General features: G+C 49.2%; 6 protein-coding genes across 6 annotated transcripts; 4 read left to right on the top strand and 2 right to left on the bottom strand.

The window, feature by feature from the left end:
• Nucleotides 1–226: 226 nt before the first annotated feature.
• M430DRAFT_56778 (hypothetical protein) lies at nt 227–2,356 on the bottom strand (the record flags this gene model as incomplete). The annotated part of the gene is made up of 3 exons (XM_024868635.1): nt 227–1,169; nt 1,462–1,871; nt 2,141–2,356. The coding sequence occupies 3 exons, from the start codon at nt 2,354–2,356 to the stop codon at nt 227–229; spliced, it is 1,569 nt and encodes a 522-aa protein (XP_024722957.1).
• Nucleotides 2,357–3,568: 1,212 nt separating this feature from the next.
• M430DRAFT_64603 (hypothetical protein) lies at nt 3,569–4,057 on the top strand. Its single transcript, XM_024869119.1, has 2 exons — nt 3,569–3,773; nt 3,830–4,057. Exons 1-2 carry the CDS (start codon nt 3,611–3,613, stop codon nt 4,036–4,038), a joined length of 372 nt encoding a protein of 123 aa, XP_024722956.1. The 5' UTR covers nt 3,569–3,610; the 3' UTR covers nt 4,039–4,057.
• Nucleotides 4,058–4,093: 36 nt separating this feature from the next.
• On the bottom strand, nt 4,094–5,328 carry M430DRAFT_33578 (hypothetical protein). Its single transcript, XM_024866395.1, has one exon. The coding sequence runs from the start codon at nt 5,262–5,264 to the stop codon at nt 4,260–4,262; it is 1,005 nt and encodes a 334-aa protein (XP_024722955.1). The 5' UTR covers nt 5,265–5,328; the 3' UTR covers nt 4,094–4,259.
• Nucleotides 5,329–6,177: 849 nt separating this feature from the next.
• On the top strand, nt 6,178–8,272 carry M430DRAFT_273505 (hypothetical protein; the record flags this gene model as incomplete). The annotated part of the gene is made up of 6 exons (XM_024865588.1): nt 6,178–6,221; nt 6,359–6,399; nt 6,517–6,614; nt 6,680–7,331; nt 7,385–7,980; nt 8,033–8,272. The coding sequence occupies 6 exons, from the start codon at nt 6,178–6,180 to the stop codon at nt 8,054–8,056; spliced, it is 1,455 nt and encodes a 484-aa protein (XP_024722954.1). The 3' UTR covers nt 8,057–8,272.
• A 1,143-nt stretch (nt 8,273–9,415) lies between these two features.
• M430DRAFT_98059 (hypothetical protein) lies at nt 9,416–10,873 on the top strand (the record flags this gene model as incomplete). Its single annotated transcript, XM_024870090.1, has 5 exons — nt 9,416–9,646; nt 9,713–9,738; nt 9,806–9,822; nt 9,877–10,220; nt 10,271–10,873. 5 exons carry the CDS (start codon nt 9,416–9,418, stop codon nt 10,871–10,873), a joined length of 1,221 nt encoding a protein of 406 aa, XP_024722953.1.
• Nucleotides 10,874–11,092: 219 nt separating this feature from the next.
• M430DRAFT_64599 (hypothetical protein) lies at nt 11,093–15,156 on the top strand. The gene is made up of 5 exons (XM_024869118.1): nt 11,093–11,244; nt 11,343–11,853; nt 11,904–13,071; nt 13,123–14,243; nt 14,312–15,156. Exons 1-5 carry the CDS (start codon nt 11,238–11,240, stop codon nt 14,889–14,891), a joined length of 3,387 nt encoding a protein of 1,128 aa, XP_024722952.1. The 5' UTR covers nt 11,093–11,237; the 3' UTR covers nt 14,892–15,156.
• The last annotated feature ends 150 nt before the right edge of the window (nt 15,157–15,306 follow it).

The raw sequence follows: 15,306 nt of genomic DNA, 5'->3' as shown, positions 1-15,306 counted from the left end.
CTGAATCTTCTTCAACAGTTCCTCCTTCGTATATTTCGTGTGAATTTCGTAACACATGATAAGGGACAGGTACGTGTAGCACATCGTGGGCAGGTTGCTTCCCGTCACACTAGAAGAGGCCCTCGAGGCTCGGAGCGGGTATGTTCGAAACCCTGATAGAGACAGATAGTAGTTTAGCGGCAACGACATATATAGTTAGGACGTAAGTTGCCTGTGCCATCAATCCCTATAGGATGATTTCGAGATTATCATCGCCGAGCTGAAGTGATTTGCCTATCGATTTGGACGATTGAACTGGACCACCCCGTGGTAGCGCCCTTACCCAGTCCTCAAGGTTCTTCGAAGGACAGACTTGACAGTGAGGTAATAACTTGGCCTCCAACTTCGCGTATTGATGTTTTAGCTCCGCTAGTTGGGAATCCAATGCGCCACGCCTGACGGTCATATCTTGGAAGGTGGCTTTCAGCTTTGCCTCAGACTGCTTGCTTCGAGCGCGGTATTTGGCCGCAGCGTTTCGATTCTTCTCAAGGAACACCTTGCGTCGAGCCTGTTGATCCTCCTTGCTAACCACCACGAGTTTCTTTGACTTGCAAACTCTCCTGGCCTTCTTTCCTCTAACTAAGTCTTGCGTATCCGCCTCGCGCTTTGAGCCCTTCGTCGTCTCATTCCCAGCTTCCCGTGTCGGTAGAGCATCTGATGTTTCGGTAGTGAAGGGTGAGTCTGGCGGTAGCCTCGCCGTGTTGGACATCTCTTTTTTACAAGCTCCAGCAGGCCGTTCCAGTCGTGACAGTCTCAGAGGGTCTTCAGGCTGTGCCGCAAATGCACCCGGGCTCACGGGGTATGCCCTTACTGCCCAGTTATACAGATCTATTGTGGGCGACTGAGGCTTCGGAGCATCAGAGGCGTTGATTTGAGCCGTACCCGGATGCTTGAACTGATCTGTGGAACCTGTGGAACGAAGACCTAGGTCCTTGAGGGTTCTCCTAGTATCATTAAAGATAAAAGGGTCCTCTGGCTGTGACAAATCCGTATCGTGAAGAAACGTATCTGGATCGGCATCAAACTGCACGTATCCGGCTCCATTTCGATTTTCTGGTGGCTGGAGATTGATGTAATCCTGCTGTTCATATCCCAAGGACACCAATAATCGGAACTCTTCCGCAAAGGAGCTATAGCATCGGGTATTGGTTTCTGAATTATAAAGAAAGAACCCGAGTTGATCGTTACTAATGCTCGAATAGAGGGACTCGGGGACAGTGAGAGACGACATCCGTGAGGTAGGGAATAGTGCCCGAGGATGTATAACAGAACAATATCTATCGAGGTGCTAACAAAGAATGATGATCGGGTGAAGATTAAAGAATGATTGTAGTTAATTTGTGGGAGTAGCTGGAGATTGATGGAACCGCTCTCCCATGGCGAAGTATCAACTTAACACTTCGCTACGATGACATGACAGACATGGCCCTTGGACTATTCCAAGGTACGGAATACGACAGGATACAGGGAGAGAGCGGGGTATTGGCATTGTGCAGGGTCTTGCGATCAAAGCACTGAGAAGTTGCAACTGGAAGTGGCCTGACAATCATTGACACTTCAATGCAGCTACACGATACCGCGAGAGCGAAAGCAAGGAATTTCCATGGACGAGCGAGGGCCTCGCTGCCTCTACGCCACCATGCGCACCTCTGCAGAGTTCTAGGCCCTTTCGTTGAGGTCCTTTCAAAAGGGTACAGTAATTGACCTATGATATGTGTGGCGTCCATCCGAGGTCTGTACGCGTCCTTGAATGCGGTTCGTGCAATGCCTGACGACCTATCGGAATCCAACTGCTCCCAAGGTAAACGTGGCGTCGTATCCGATGACGGTCCCTGTGAGACTACTCAGCAGGTACTATACGGAAAATGAAGCTTGAAGTGGTTGTAGTGATTGGTACGTCTAAAGAGCAAGCAAAAGGTGTATGTACTCTATACGGAGGTACAGTCGCGAGATCTTATCAGTTTAATGCTGCTACCGTCGGAGGACCTATATAGCCTTGTCAAACAGAAAGGGGGGAAGTTCTGATAAACAGTCAAGATGCGCTTTAAGCTCTTGCCAAAGGCAAAAAGATGTTCAACGTTGAAGCAAGTGTCTAGCTAACCTTAAATACAGTAAGGTTACCGAGCGGAGCGCGCCGATGGACCGGGCAGATCTTGATCGGCTCAGTCAAACCGAAGGTTACCAGGTGGCAGGTAGAGTGAGCAGCAGTGGTACTACTGTACCTAGGTAGGCGGAAAGCTTGTCCGAAGAGAACAGCATGGGAATCTAGTTTGTACTTGGCGGCATTGTGATGGCATTGTACGAAGCAGCCAAGCATTTTCGATCCTTGCAGCTGAGGACATGATGGGGGACGTTCACACCACGTGATGTATTTTCACGTGATTGCATTTAACGTCATCTTGTTTGTTGGCAAATGTAGGTAGTCTTAGACTTGGTGTTGAGGTTACTTCTAGATTATTTATTTATACCGTCTAGAAGTAATGCATCCCATAGTCCAGAAGAGTTATCTATGTACCTTACAGACTAGGAAGTATATAATTAGAACATCACCCTTATCTCGCTCGCTAGATGCGCAACTACAACATCCAAACGTAAAGGTAGCTACTTACGGCTGATACTCAAAGCTCGATGCTCTTTTACGAACTGTCTACATATTACAGCCAGTGGTTCCCTATTCAAGTATATACCTATATTTGTACAGCGGATACAAATAAGTGCTCTCTGCCTTCAGGTGTGAGTTCTTCCCCAAGGCATCACAAGTTTTCTTCCCTCTTTTTAATCTCCAAAATGTTCTCATTATGTAGGCTACTTGAGGTAGGTACTTCTATATTCTAACAGGTGTATTTTCCAAATCTTTGAAACATAGTGGCTCTCATGTGATTGGGATGCAAGTTATCTAGTCGAGAGACTCGCTTTTTTGTTCTCTTTCAATTCCATCATAGTTGCGAGAAGGGATTCGGAACGAGGGTGCTCTTGAGAGCTTGTCAAATTAGTATTCAAAGGTTATGAAGACACTGTTCGGTGATCCCCGTTCACGTCTTTCGAGCTATCAATCCAGTCGTCTCTCCCAGAAACACGTGAGTTTGCTCCTCATGACGTTGACGAGAACAACGGACCCCTCCCGATCAAACGATCTATGAGACGTCCTTTCAACTCGAGATTATATCTAGTCGTTCTGCTGCTTTTTTCCCCTGGTGTTTCGCAAAGTGCTGCCTTTCATTCAACATGGAATTGAAAGTCCTCTCGTCTCTTCTTGTCCTTCTCAGGGCAGTGCAGCTCTGCGCTGCCTCTGTAATTCCTGGCCAGAAAGTAATTGGGGATAGCAATGAGAATTTCGACTCTATTCTGAAGTCGTAAGTAACCTATATCTTTCAAGTCCTAGCAAACGGAATATTAACCCAGATGAAGATTGAAGAAGGCTGACATCATTGACACTGTCGTCGATGATTTTACGCCCAAGTGCTTTATCTCGCCATATTATTCTGAAGAGACAAAACCAGTTGATTTAGGAAATACTCTAAAGCCGAAGAACACCAAGAAAAAGCCAACACTGAAAATCTTCTGTCCAGGAATGGGGGAGACTACAGGCCTCACAGTCGTGCTTACGGATCCAGATGCGCCGTCGAGGGAGGACCCGAAGTGGGGTGAAATGTGTCACTGGATTGCTATCACCAGTGGATATGCATTCAATCTCGAGCTCAGCAGTGGTGAGGTTGGAACGGACATTATAGAATGTATAATTCTCCTTCTCAGTCGTGTCCGAAAGGGTTCTGACAAAACTTGGATCTAGATAAACCTCCTGGTCCACCGCCAAAGACTGGTTATCACCGCTATGTGTTCCTTCTTCTGGAGGGGGATAACTCGAACTTGACAGCCCCTGAAGATAGGCGGCATTGGGGAACCGGGAAGAAAGGCCACGGAGTCAGAGATTGGGCCCAGAAGGAGAGCCTTCAAGTAATAGGAGCAAATTTCTTCTATGAGGAGAACAAGAAGCAGTGAAGGATCAGTCACTCGCGTTACATATAATAATATACTTCGCATCTCTCGAGGAGTGCGCAGTGAACAAATAGCATGAGTGATATCCTGTGAAGTAGATCCCGCCATACTAAAACCTGAACGTAGTTACTATCCCTCATGTGCTTATTGTACAACATCAATTCTCCGCATGCGCATCCATCCTTATGATACACTAAAAACGCTGGTCAGAAATCCATGTACAATCACTTCTTTTGTAGATGCCCCAATATAGCTCCTAATCTCCTAATGGCCTTCGTCTGCCCCGCCGCTGGTTCGCTACTTTGAAGTTCCTCGACCTCTTTGCGCGCCTCCTTTACAAGCGGTAGCAATCCTCCCCAAACTTCATCTGTGTACCGAGTCAAGACATCACCCCACTGCTCTCGCCATGCTTCTCTAGCAGCCAATTGCTGACCATCAATTCCAGGGTGCATTTGTGACGTAACAGCAGTCGCACCGAGATCCATTCCCTCGAAATTCGGAACCAAATTTAAGGGGTTTTCAGGAGAGATAGGTATGTGTGGCTCTGGTGGGGGGAGAATGTCCTTTGTCATCGCTCGAAGCTGGGTGATCTGCTCTTGCGAAAGTCCCCAATCGTAGTCCTCGTCATCTTCTGGTGGGGCCTCGAATGGATCGTGTATATCACCAGGGGCAGATAATATAGATATAACCTCTTCCCCGTCATGACTCTCCTGTTCGGCAACAGTTCGGTATCCGACGGGTCTGGATGAAATGGCATCTCCAGTACGCTGAGACCGAGCCCATACTTCTCCAAAGCCGCCACCCAGGCCTCCGGAGTGAATATCCCCAGGATTTTGAGACGGCGTGAAGGAATCTATCCCATCTAAGAATGAGGAGAACTCAGCCTCGGCCTGTCTCGCATGCTCCTCACTATGTCCAGCTCTGAAAGCATTGGATGCACTCGCTTGGTAGCTGGGTTGCTGAGATGCTCTGGAACTTTCAGCCCATGTCGAGCTGCCACCCGTCCCTGTACTCGATGATTGTCCCTTGCCAGCATTGGCAAGAGCTGCAGCAGCACTCTCACTCAGCTCGTTTCCACTTGGTCTTGCAAACGCACTGCGAGCCAGCCCGCTTGCCGATCCTGCAACTCGTGACACTAGTGACGGGTCTTGAGGAGGAGGTTCATCTGGACGAGTCCCTTTCGCGTCTTTGTCGTGGTGGGCACGACCTTTGCCTTTATCATCGCTCATTGGGATAATATTGTTGGTTTGTCCGCAGCGGGGAGGTTCGCTCTGTCTACTTTATCATGTGAACCTCGGCACGTGACTTTATCCCTCCGGAGAGGGATGTTGGATCAGAACATGCATTCCTTTGTCGCTCCGTCTCACGGGGTATGGAGGATAGGTATTCATAGTATTTGTATGTAGCGCTTTACAGAATTAGTTCATGACCGTCAGGAGGAAAGATATTGTATGCAGCGTTGCAGAGACCAATATGTACTGTATGATAGGTGGTTGGTTGGCTGTATCTGTGACTAAAGTATGCCAAACCAGGATGGATACTGTAGATGGGAGAGCGTCTTGATAAAGCTCTCACCTTTTTTTAGAAGAAAAAAAGAAAAGAAAAGAGGAATCAATTAGGTTCGCGCTCTGATAAAGAATCTAAGAATCAAAGCGGCTCCAGCTTCCAGGTACTTTCGTTCCTGACAGTCGATCCTCGTCATCATCTTTATTTTTGAGCCTTGTTGAGGCTGCTCGTCACTACCCGCCAAGGATCGATCCCAAACCCCACGACAACGCGCAAAAGTAACCTCGACCACAGATCGCAGCCCCATCCCCATCGCCTCATCACGTCCACACTTGAATTCCTTCCGACACTCTCTATTCCAGCTCGCCAGAGTCCGCCATCCACTTCGGAAGAAGCCTTTGAGCCGCCGTGGGCGCACACCGATTCTTCCTTTCATCCACATCCAGCTTCGGGAAATCCGCCTTACCTTACCCTTGCTTGTCTAATAAGCTTGCCTCAGCCTCTCCTACCTCAAGGGTCCTAGGAGCTCTTGAACCTCGACACGATCAAGCCTGCATACTGTCTGTCACGGGTAGCAGATTCGGCATAATACACCTGTTGGCGAGGAACTCTTCTCCTCCACACGGGTCCTAAAAGATGGTAGAAGGGGAAGCGAACTCTCCAACGTGGAAGTTCACACAGTCAGTATTCCCGATAACCTCTCTGAGCCCGGGCTTCCCTATGTTGATGGCGTGTACCGGCCTCTGGTCTGTGGTACCGTCCGTGCCATGGAGGGAAATGCTGCGGGGTTCTACAACTGTGCTAACGCCTGGATTAGATGTTTTGGTGATAAGGGCGATGTAGAGGATATCACAGAAGGTCCGTCGTTTTCATTTGAAGCACGACATGCAACTTCTATTGCTTCCACCTACAATACTTTGACCCCCGATCCCCCATATGCCTTTCATAAAAAGCTAACAGGTCTGTGATCTGCAGCGGATATCATCTCAACCGTCGAGTTCGATCATACCGGCAACTACCTTGCAACCGGTGACAAGGGGGGCCGAGTTGTGCTTTTTGAAAGAAACGAGACGGTATGCAGAGCCTTTGGTGGAAGCAGAGACCCCAACAGCAGTGCAGAAGAACTGACGTTATCTAGAAAAAAACATGCGAGTACAAGTTCCATACCGAGTTCCAATCTCACGAACCCGAATTCGACTATCTCAAATCCCTCGAAATAGAAGAGAAGATCAACAAGATCAAATGGTGCCGGAGACAAAATGCTTCCCATTACCTCCTTTCTACAAACGACAAAACAATCAAATTATGGAAGGTCTTTGAGAAGTCCTTGAAGGTGGTGGCGGAGAACAACCTTTCCCATGATTTGACTCCTGGGAACGTTCCAGGGGGTGGAGGTGCTGTTCGATCTATGTCAAATGTCCATTTCACAGGTCCCCACGACCTGAAATTACCACGCCTTACCCATCACGACACTGTCGTTGCGGCAGTACCCCGACGAACTTACGCTAATGCTCACGCATACCATATCAACAGCATATCGGTAAACAGCGATGGAGAGACATTTATTAGCAGTGATGACCTGCGAATAAACCTCTGGAACTTGAATATTCAGGATCAAAGTTTCAACATTGTTGACATTAAGCCTGCTAACATGGAGGAGCTGACAGAAGTTATTACGGCTGCAGAGTTCCATCCACTGAGCTGTAATTGGTTCATGTATGCAAGCTCAAAAGGCACCATCAAGCTTGCAGACATGCGAGAGAGCGCTCTGTGTGATCAACATGCTAAGCGTAAGTGATGATTCGGGAACTGAGAGACACACCACTAACACATTTGGCCATAGAATTTGAACAGGAGGAGGATCCCTCTTCTCGCTCCTTTTTCTCGGAAATAATATCATCCATCTCTGATGTCCGATTCTCACACGACGGTAGATACATTCTCTCACGAGATTATCTCACGGTCAAAATCTGGGATGTGAATATGGAGCGTCAGCCTGTCAAGACGATCCCAATACACGAGCATCTCCGCCCCCGTCTCTGCGACACCTATGAGAATGATAGCATCTTCGACAAATTCGAAGTCGTCTTCTCCGGAGATGCCAAGAATGTGATGACCGGCAGTTATAATAACAACTTCATGATTTATCCCTCAGACCCGGATAAAGAAGTGGAAGTGGTTCTTCAAGCCGACAAATCCGCCTTCAAGGCCAAGAAGGTCGGCATACCCACGCCAATCAACTCATCCGCAAGTCCCACATCTACGAATGGAAGCAAGAAGGGTGGTTCTAGAGCAGGCAGTCCCGCAGCGGGTGCACCTGGTCAGGGAGGTAGAATGAGGAAAGAGACCGATGCCGACCAGATTGATTTCAACAAGAAGATCTTACATATGAGCTGGCACCCATTCGAAGACAGCATTGCTATTGCAGCGACTAACAATGTAAGCATGGCCCTGGGTCGAGGCCTAAGAAGGCTCGCTAATAGTGCTCTAGCTCTTTGTGTTCTCTGCATTGTAGAAATGGCGCGATATGGAAGAATCCCTTGGGTATACTGTATCGGCGTTTCCGTGCGTGCCTGGCTACAACCTTCCCGATCCTTTGTCCCCGGATTCCCCATTCGTCATCCTCTAGACTTTGCCTGTCATGAGAAACGAGCACATAGCGTATCATGGATTGTAGGAAGATTTTTGCCACGACCAATCCGTGAAAGGCTGGTCAACGTGGATGCGTGGTTGATGGTCGTTGTTAGGGCTGTCGGGGGGGCTCTTCTCTGGCTGCCGAACTCTTCGACGAGGCATCTTATGGATGACAGGATTCTGCAGCGGTCATTGGAACTTTGGGCAGGGTTTCAGCGACTGAGCACACTAGTCAACTCGCAGATGAATAATACAAGAGATTCCCAAGTACGGACAGTCGTCGTGCGAGGTGGTGAGACACTGTATCCATCTATTATAAGTAACACAACAGGTCTCGACAATATACATGGTGTGCTGTTGTGGGTGTAATCCAGAGAGGAGTTGAGGTATGTACAATTCGCCAAGAGGTGATAGGTAGATTGCAATTGCACTGGTTGCCTATCGATCGTATCGTAACGTAGGCACCGTATGTACATACAATAGGTAGGGAAGAACCGTAGGTGCCAACTCCCAAGCCCTTGCAACCGCTCAGCAGGATCCAGTGCCCGCGATCGAGGGGAGGGCGATTGTGCCTGGCTGGCTTCTGCAGCGGGTGGCTCCCGAGACCTGCTTGGGTAGCCTTGGCTGGACCTTAAGACATTTAAGCATAATTCAACCTGACCGCGGCGGGATCCTCTAAATACCAAAAGGACTAAAGGCCATGTCCATTTCCCTCCAGCAGCCAGTGATCGACGATTAGAAGCTGCGCCTGGCAACAGTACCTGGCAGCGCCCCCCAGCCACCACCCGGCTACGACCGGCAATGGTGGCGCCCTGCGCACTAGAGACCCGCTGCGCTGCCATTTTGCCTTTGCTCACTCACACGAATCATGCCGGTCGACTTTACGGTACTTGACTTCTGTACCTTTCTTCCCTTACGGGACTCCCTGCTTTGCCCGGTCTGCGTCTCGGCATTGATGCCTTACCTCGTCTGATCGAATGATCTCCCACCGCAAGTCTTCCCAGTAAGTGCTAGTCGTCGCCCGCCCCGTGTCCCCGTCTCTAGGTCAGCATGCGAAAGGAGGATCAGGTACCGCGTTACAACTATCTGGTCCCTTACACGTGTCACGAAATCTCTTGCCCGAATCAGACACGGCAGAAGCAACGCGCTGCTGCCAGTCACCGTCTGGATGGCGAGAAAACGCAGGACTGACTCTGGCAGCATTCCGTCGACCTCCATGCCCATCCCTCGACGACGAGCAATGCTGAGAGACCTCCAAGCTTCTGCCTCCTCGGACGGAGACGTCATCGTGCCCAAGGTCATCAATGCCGCCCCGTCTTTGGAAAAGGCGGAGATGTACGGTATAGACGACCAGCGGCCGGCCTCCTCAAGGATGATGGCCCTGGCGGGGCGCATTTTCATCGAAACAATTCCACAATGGCTTGCGGCGGGGGGTATGCTGGCGCTGATATTCGGGGGCTGTTGCTCAAATGTGAGTGGCTGCTGTGCTCGATTCGATCACTGGAGTAAGAGAGGGAAAGCTCACGAATGACAACAGGTCTTCGCGCTGGAAGCTATTGTGAAGTAAGTCGAAAGGGCCCTCTAATTTGATTTTCTCCCTTCCAGAGAAGTGCTGACAGTCCCACTTCAGAGTTGAACCAGACAGCGGTATGCTCGCGCATCCTTGACCTTCCCCCCAATGACTGCTCTGACATCCTCAAGGGACGCTGTTGACTTTCGTACAATTCCTTTTCGTTGCCGTCACAGGCTATATATCGCAATTCGATCAGGACAGGCCCCCCTTATTCCTCAGACCGAACCGTGTTCCAATTCGCCGCTGGATGTTCAATATACTCTTGTTCTTCACGATCAACGTTTTGAACAATCACGCATTCAGCTACAATATTTCAGTCCCCATACATATTATACTTCGCTCAGGAGGCAGTATTACTACTCTGGCGGCCGGTTTTCTATGGGGCAAGCGGTTCTCGAGGATACAGGTGATTGCAGTCACACTCTTGACAATTGGGGTGATCATTGCAGCTTGGTCGGACCAGCAATCGAAGGTGTGTGCTACGCTCTTATTTGTGCTGTATTTGGCTAATAATCGTTTCAGAAAGATGTACAGACCTCGCAAGAAACGCCACCTTTCAGCACAGGGCTTGGCATCCTCTTCTTGGCCCAGGTATTGTCGGCCATCATGGGCTTATATACAGAGGAAACGTATAAAGAATACGGGCCGCACTGGAAAGAAAACCTATTTTACTCGCACCTACTCGCCTTACCCCTATTCCTACCTTTCCTCCCTGCCATGAGGAGACAATTTCTAAAATTAGCGGCCTCGGCGCCCCTAGGCATGCCGTCGTACGAATCATTTTCGAACCTCCCCGTGGATGTACGGGAAGGGTTGAACAGAATTTACATTCCAAGTCAGCTTGCCTATCTTGTCATGAATGTCTTGACTCAGTATGCTTGCATTCGAGGGGTCAATCTTCTTGCTTCAGCAGCCTCGGCACTTACGGTCACGATTGTGCTCAATGTCCGGAAGTTGGTCAGTCTGCTGCTGAGCATTTGGTTATTTGGCAATAGATTATCGCCAGGAACATTACTTGGTGCAGTCATTGTATTTTTTGCAGGAGGGATGTATGGATTAGAGGGTAACAAAAACCCTAGTCGATCGAGACATAGGGTCAGCGCGAGCAATAGCAAAGTAGGATAGAAGCCATGCAAGGTAGGGGATAGTCCATAAGAAAAGAGAAACAATCAGCAAGTATTTTGTTCAATCTGCCCTGCAGTCCTTCGTGGTGATACCCCTCCATGAATTGGCTCTGGAAGGAAAGAATAGCCGAGAGATTCTTGTTGAACGAGTCGCGCGGCTCAATAAAACGCGTGAAATGCACAGGACCATATTATCGATTCCTAAAAAAAGGTTGTAATACCGGAACACGACATGATATCCTTTGATGGACGGTGTGCTGTCGATTCTGGTCTATCAGCTGATTATCCGTTGGGCTGGCGCTGATTATTTCTTTGTTGCCATTGGGAATCTCTCCAGATAGATAAACCACATCGGTACCAACATAATGGGCGGTAAGAACAGCTGCTTGACAACCTCATTCTGAACCTGCGCTTCTTCAATCCCCTTAACACGTATTACACAGCTTCAACGATGCTAATAGAATCACCAGGGGCACGGTCACAAAGCGTACCCTCCGAGTTGGATTCTCCCAAGATGACTTCCGCGGGGCCTGCACATCATAACGAAGACGAAGACTACAGAAAGGAACGAGATGATAGCGACGCAGGGTCAAAAGAATCATCGGATGACAAACACGGTGGGACTTCTGCAATGCTCCCAGATGCAGCCATGGGGCCAGATGGAACCCCGGATATAAGTACTCCCTCAGATACTCAGGAAGAACTGCTACCTCGAGACGTCCAGAAAAAGACGGCGTATTATGACTATGCCGCTGAGAAGCAGTTGAGTCAAGAAGACGCCAAGCTCTTCTATCAGCGAAGCAAATTGGAGGCTCAGAAGACGGGTGGGAGCAATTGGGGAACAACTACACAGACCTCGCCACTTGGAAGCCCGGTCATACCCCCACGGAATCTTTCAAATGTTGTCGACTCGGAGAGCACTGGGATGAGAAGAACCGGAAGCATGGCCTCATTGCACAGTGGGCGTAATGCGATACCAGGGTCAGTGTTGGCGTTTCTCCTTGTCAGAACATACGAACTGACAGCTATAGTTACGGGCGATATAAGGCTGCTGCACCTGTTGGCTTGGCTGACATGGGAAAGTCCCCCGAGAGCAACATTATACAAGAGCCAAACGCCGGAACAGTTCTTCCAGACAACCATGGCATATCCCATCATCGAAGAGAATCTCTCCTTCGTGCAGACCAAGCCGCTAGAGATCATGCTATTCACCCTGACCTTCCGCATGAGCACAAGCCGCTACTTGCAATGGAAGGGCTACATGGAGCAGGTGCTGGCGTTGGTATTGGGCCTGGGGGTTTTGTGGACAGTGACGCCCATGTCACATCCGAGCTGAGCACCATCTACACAAACATCCAAAGGGTCTTGGATATAAGGCACAAATATATAAGGTTATCCTTGCAGGGGGAGGGTGATAACCCGAAGGACGATCCAAATTGGAACATCTACCCTCCACCCCCCGAGCCGGCCTGGTACGAAGAGGGAGATCGAACCAATCTAGCAACAAATGGTATGAACAGCCAAAGCAATAGCCTGGCAAATAGTATGGTTCTGCCACAAGAAAAGCCACACATGCAAGGTACCAATCAGCCCAGAAATGTCAGCTCTTCCTCAAGCCAAGCAGCGCAAACTCCCAAGGCATCTCGTCCTAAGCGGAAACCAGGTCAGGATATTGGGGAGGACTTTTATATGGAGGATCTCTTGCCAGTTCCAGGACCCGGGGAAATGACTTTCCGTCTCGACGCGAACGGTGTTTACCAAGTATACGAAAACTCCAAAGCGGAGGAACTTGATACGCCTGTCATCAATGTACCTACCATCCGAGAGTTCTATATGGATTTGGAGGCAATCCTAGATGTTTCTTCGGACGGGCCAAGCAAGAGTTTTGCCTTTCGTCGATTGCAGTATCTCGAAGGCAAGTTCAATCTCTACGTTCTTCTGAATGAGTATCAGGAGATGGCGGACAGCAAACGTGTACCACACAGAGATTTTTACAATGTCAGGAAGGTGGACACTCACGTTCATCATTCGGCGTGCATGAATCAAAAGCACCTGTTGCGATTCATCAAGAGCAAAATGAAGAAGTGCCCAGACGAGCTAGTGATGTTCAGAGATGGCAAGGAACTTACTTTGGAGCAAGTCTTCCAGAGTATCAACCTGACCGCGTATGATCTCAGTATCGACACACTGGATATGCATGTTCGTTTTGACCAACGCCCGAATAACCTTCTAGCAGCTGATTTTCTATAGGCCCATACCGACTCCTTTCATCGATTCGACAAGTTCAATCTTAAATACAATCCAATTGGAGAATCCAGGCTGAGAACCATTTTCCTCAAGACGGATAACTACCTCAAAGGCAGGTACCTGGCCGAGATCACGAAAGAGGTCATCTCTGATCTGGAATCGAGCAAATACCAGATGGTTGAGTGGCGAATTTCCATTTACGGCAGAGCCATTGACGAGTGGGACAAACTTGCAGCCTGGGTTGTCGACAACAAGTTGTTCTCTCACAACGTCCGCTGGCTTATTCAAGTCCCTCGTTTGTTTGATGTCTACAAATCTAGTGGATTGATGGACAATTTCGAGCAAGTCATTGTGAATCTCTTCCAACCACTCTTCGAGGTTACCAAGGACCCGTCGAGCCACCCAAAGCTCCATATATTTCTCCAGAGGGTTATTGGGTTTGATAGTGTTGATGATGAGAGCAAGACTGAACGCCGGCTGTATAGAAAATTTCCGGTACCAAATGTATGGGATTCGAAGCAAAATCCTCCATACAGTTACTGGATCTACTATTTGTTTTCCAATATGGCTTCGTTGAATGTCTGGCGAAAGCAACGCGGCTTCAATACATTCGTACTACGTCCACATTGTGGTGAAGCTGGTGATACCGATCATTTGGCAGCAGCTGTACTCTGCTGCCATAGCATCAGTCACGGTCTCTTGCTAAGAAAGGTCCCACTGCTTCAATACATATTCTACTTGGAGCAGATTGGAGTCGCCATGTCCCCTCTTAGCAACAATGCACTCTTTTTGGCTTATGAGAGAAATCCTTTCTTGCAATACTTTAAGAGGGGTCTCAATGTTTCGTTGTCTACGGATGATCCTCTTCAGTTTGCTTTCACGAAAGAGCCACTTATCGAAGAGTATTCGGTAGCAGCGCAAATATACAAGCTTAGCGCTGTTGATATGTGTGAATTGGCAAAGAATTCGGTCAAGCAAAGCGGCTTTGAATATGCTCTCAAGCAAAGATGGCTAGGTCCGAATTTCCATCTACCCGGGGTTAGAGGCAATACTATGGCCAAGAGCAATGTTCCCAACATTCGAGAAGGCTTCAGGCACGAGACGCTACTACAGGAGCTAGCAATGTGAGTCCTACTACTATGGCGATTTCGGCAGCTGAACTTTTTTGGAACCTCAGAACTGACGATATCAGGATTGAGCGCTACACGTCCGCAGCTCCAGGGATCCCAACTGCGGCCAAACCTGAGCAGACTGCCTCTGCTTTGGAGACACACGCAGCTTCTCCAACTTCTTCCTTGAGAACGAATATATCGTCCAGCGTTGTCCATGGTGACAGTCATCCATATCAGCAATTCCCCGCTCAGGCGGCGCGCCTCCGTGCGTCTCACTCTCAAGCCCAGCTCAACGCTCAAGACTCTCAAGCAACTAGCAGCCCCCTCCAACGGCCTGTCTCCCGAGACCCCACAGGCGAAAATTCCGGCGTGACATCTGCCCCCTTGGCGGTGACGAAAGAGAGTAGCTGGCCCGCCGAGCACTTCGCCGATCGCCACATATCTGCAACCGAGCCTCGAATCTTCCCAGGCATCGTTAGTAGGAATCACAGGCGGCAGAGCTCGGTCCGTAAGAGTAGTATGAGCGAGACGGATGATCATGCGAGTGCATCCGCGAGCCGAAAAAATGGGAAGAGTCCGGGCAAGAATAATCTAGATAGTGCGGTAGAGGAACAGGAGAATGACACGGATGTCGAGGAGGCGGGTAGCTTGGATGGATAAAACTTCTTGTGGCAGAAGAGCGTATCGGGCGTTCAGTAATTGCGGATAATCATGGAAGGTTTTTACGAGGGAGGAGTTACGTGAGGGTACGGGCCAACTAGACCTTGAGGACTAAATGCCCAGGTCTTAATACGGATGATAACATACAGGACGACGTGCCTATTAATTCGCTTGTGCTGTAGCAGCAAGATAACTTCATACGTGTAATAGTATCATTTGGATCTGCGTCAGCTCGGATTTGCTATAGTAACAAAACCCCCTTTCCTCAACTCTATGTCCACGTGAAGTCGCTACTTGACAAACCACCGCTTTGATCAACTAAGCCAGTCAAGAGAACGACTCTCCCGCCCTCGAATCGTGCGCAGAACTGGCTACATGCGGGGGGGGGGGGGGGGGGGGGGGGTGTGGAGTCTTC

This window comes from Amorphotheca resinae, assembly GCF_003019875.1.
Source record: "Amorphotheca resinae ATCC 22711 unplaced genomic scaffold M430scaffold_3, whole genome shotgun sequence".
Taxonomy (NCBI): Eukaryota; Fungi; Ascomycota; class Leotiomycetes; order Helotiales; family Amorphothecaceae; genus Amorphotheca; species Amorphotheca resinae.
This window is presented reverse-complemented; position numbering and strand designations above follow the sequence as displayed.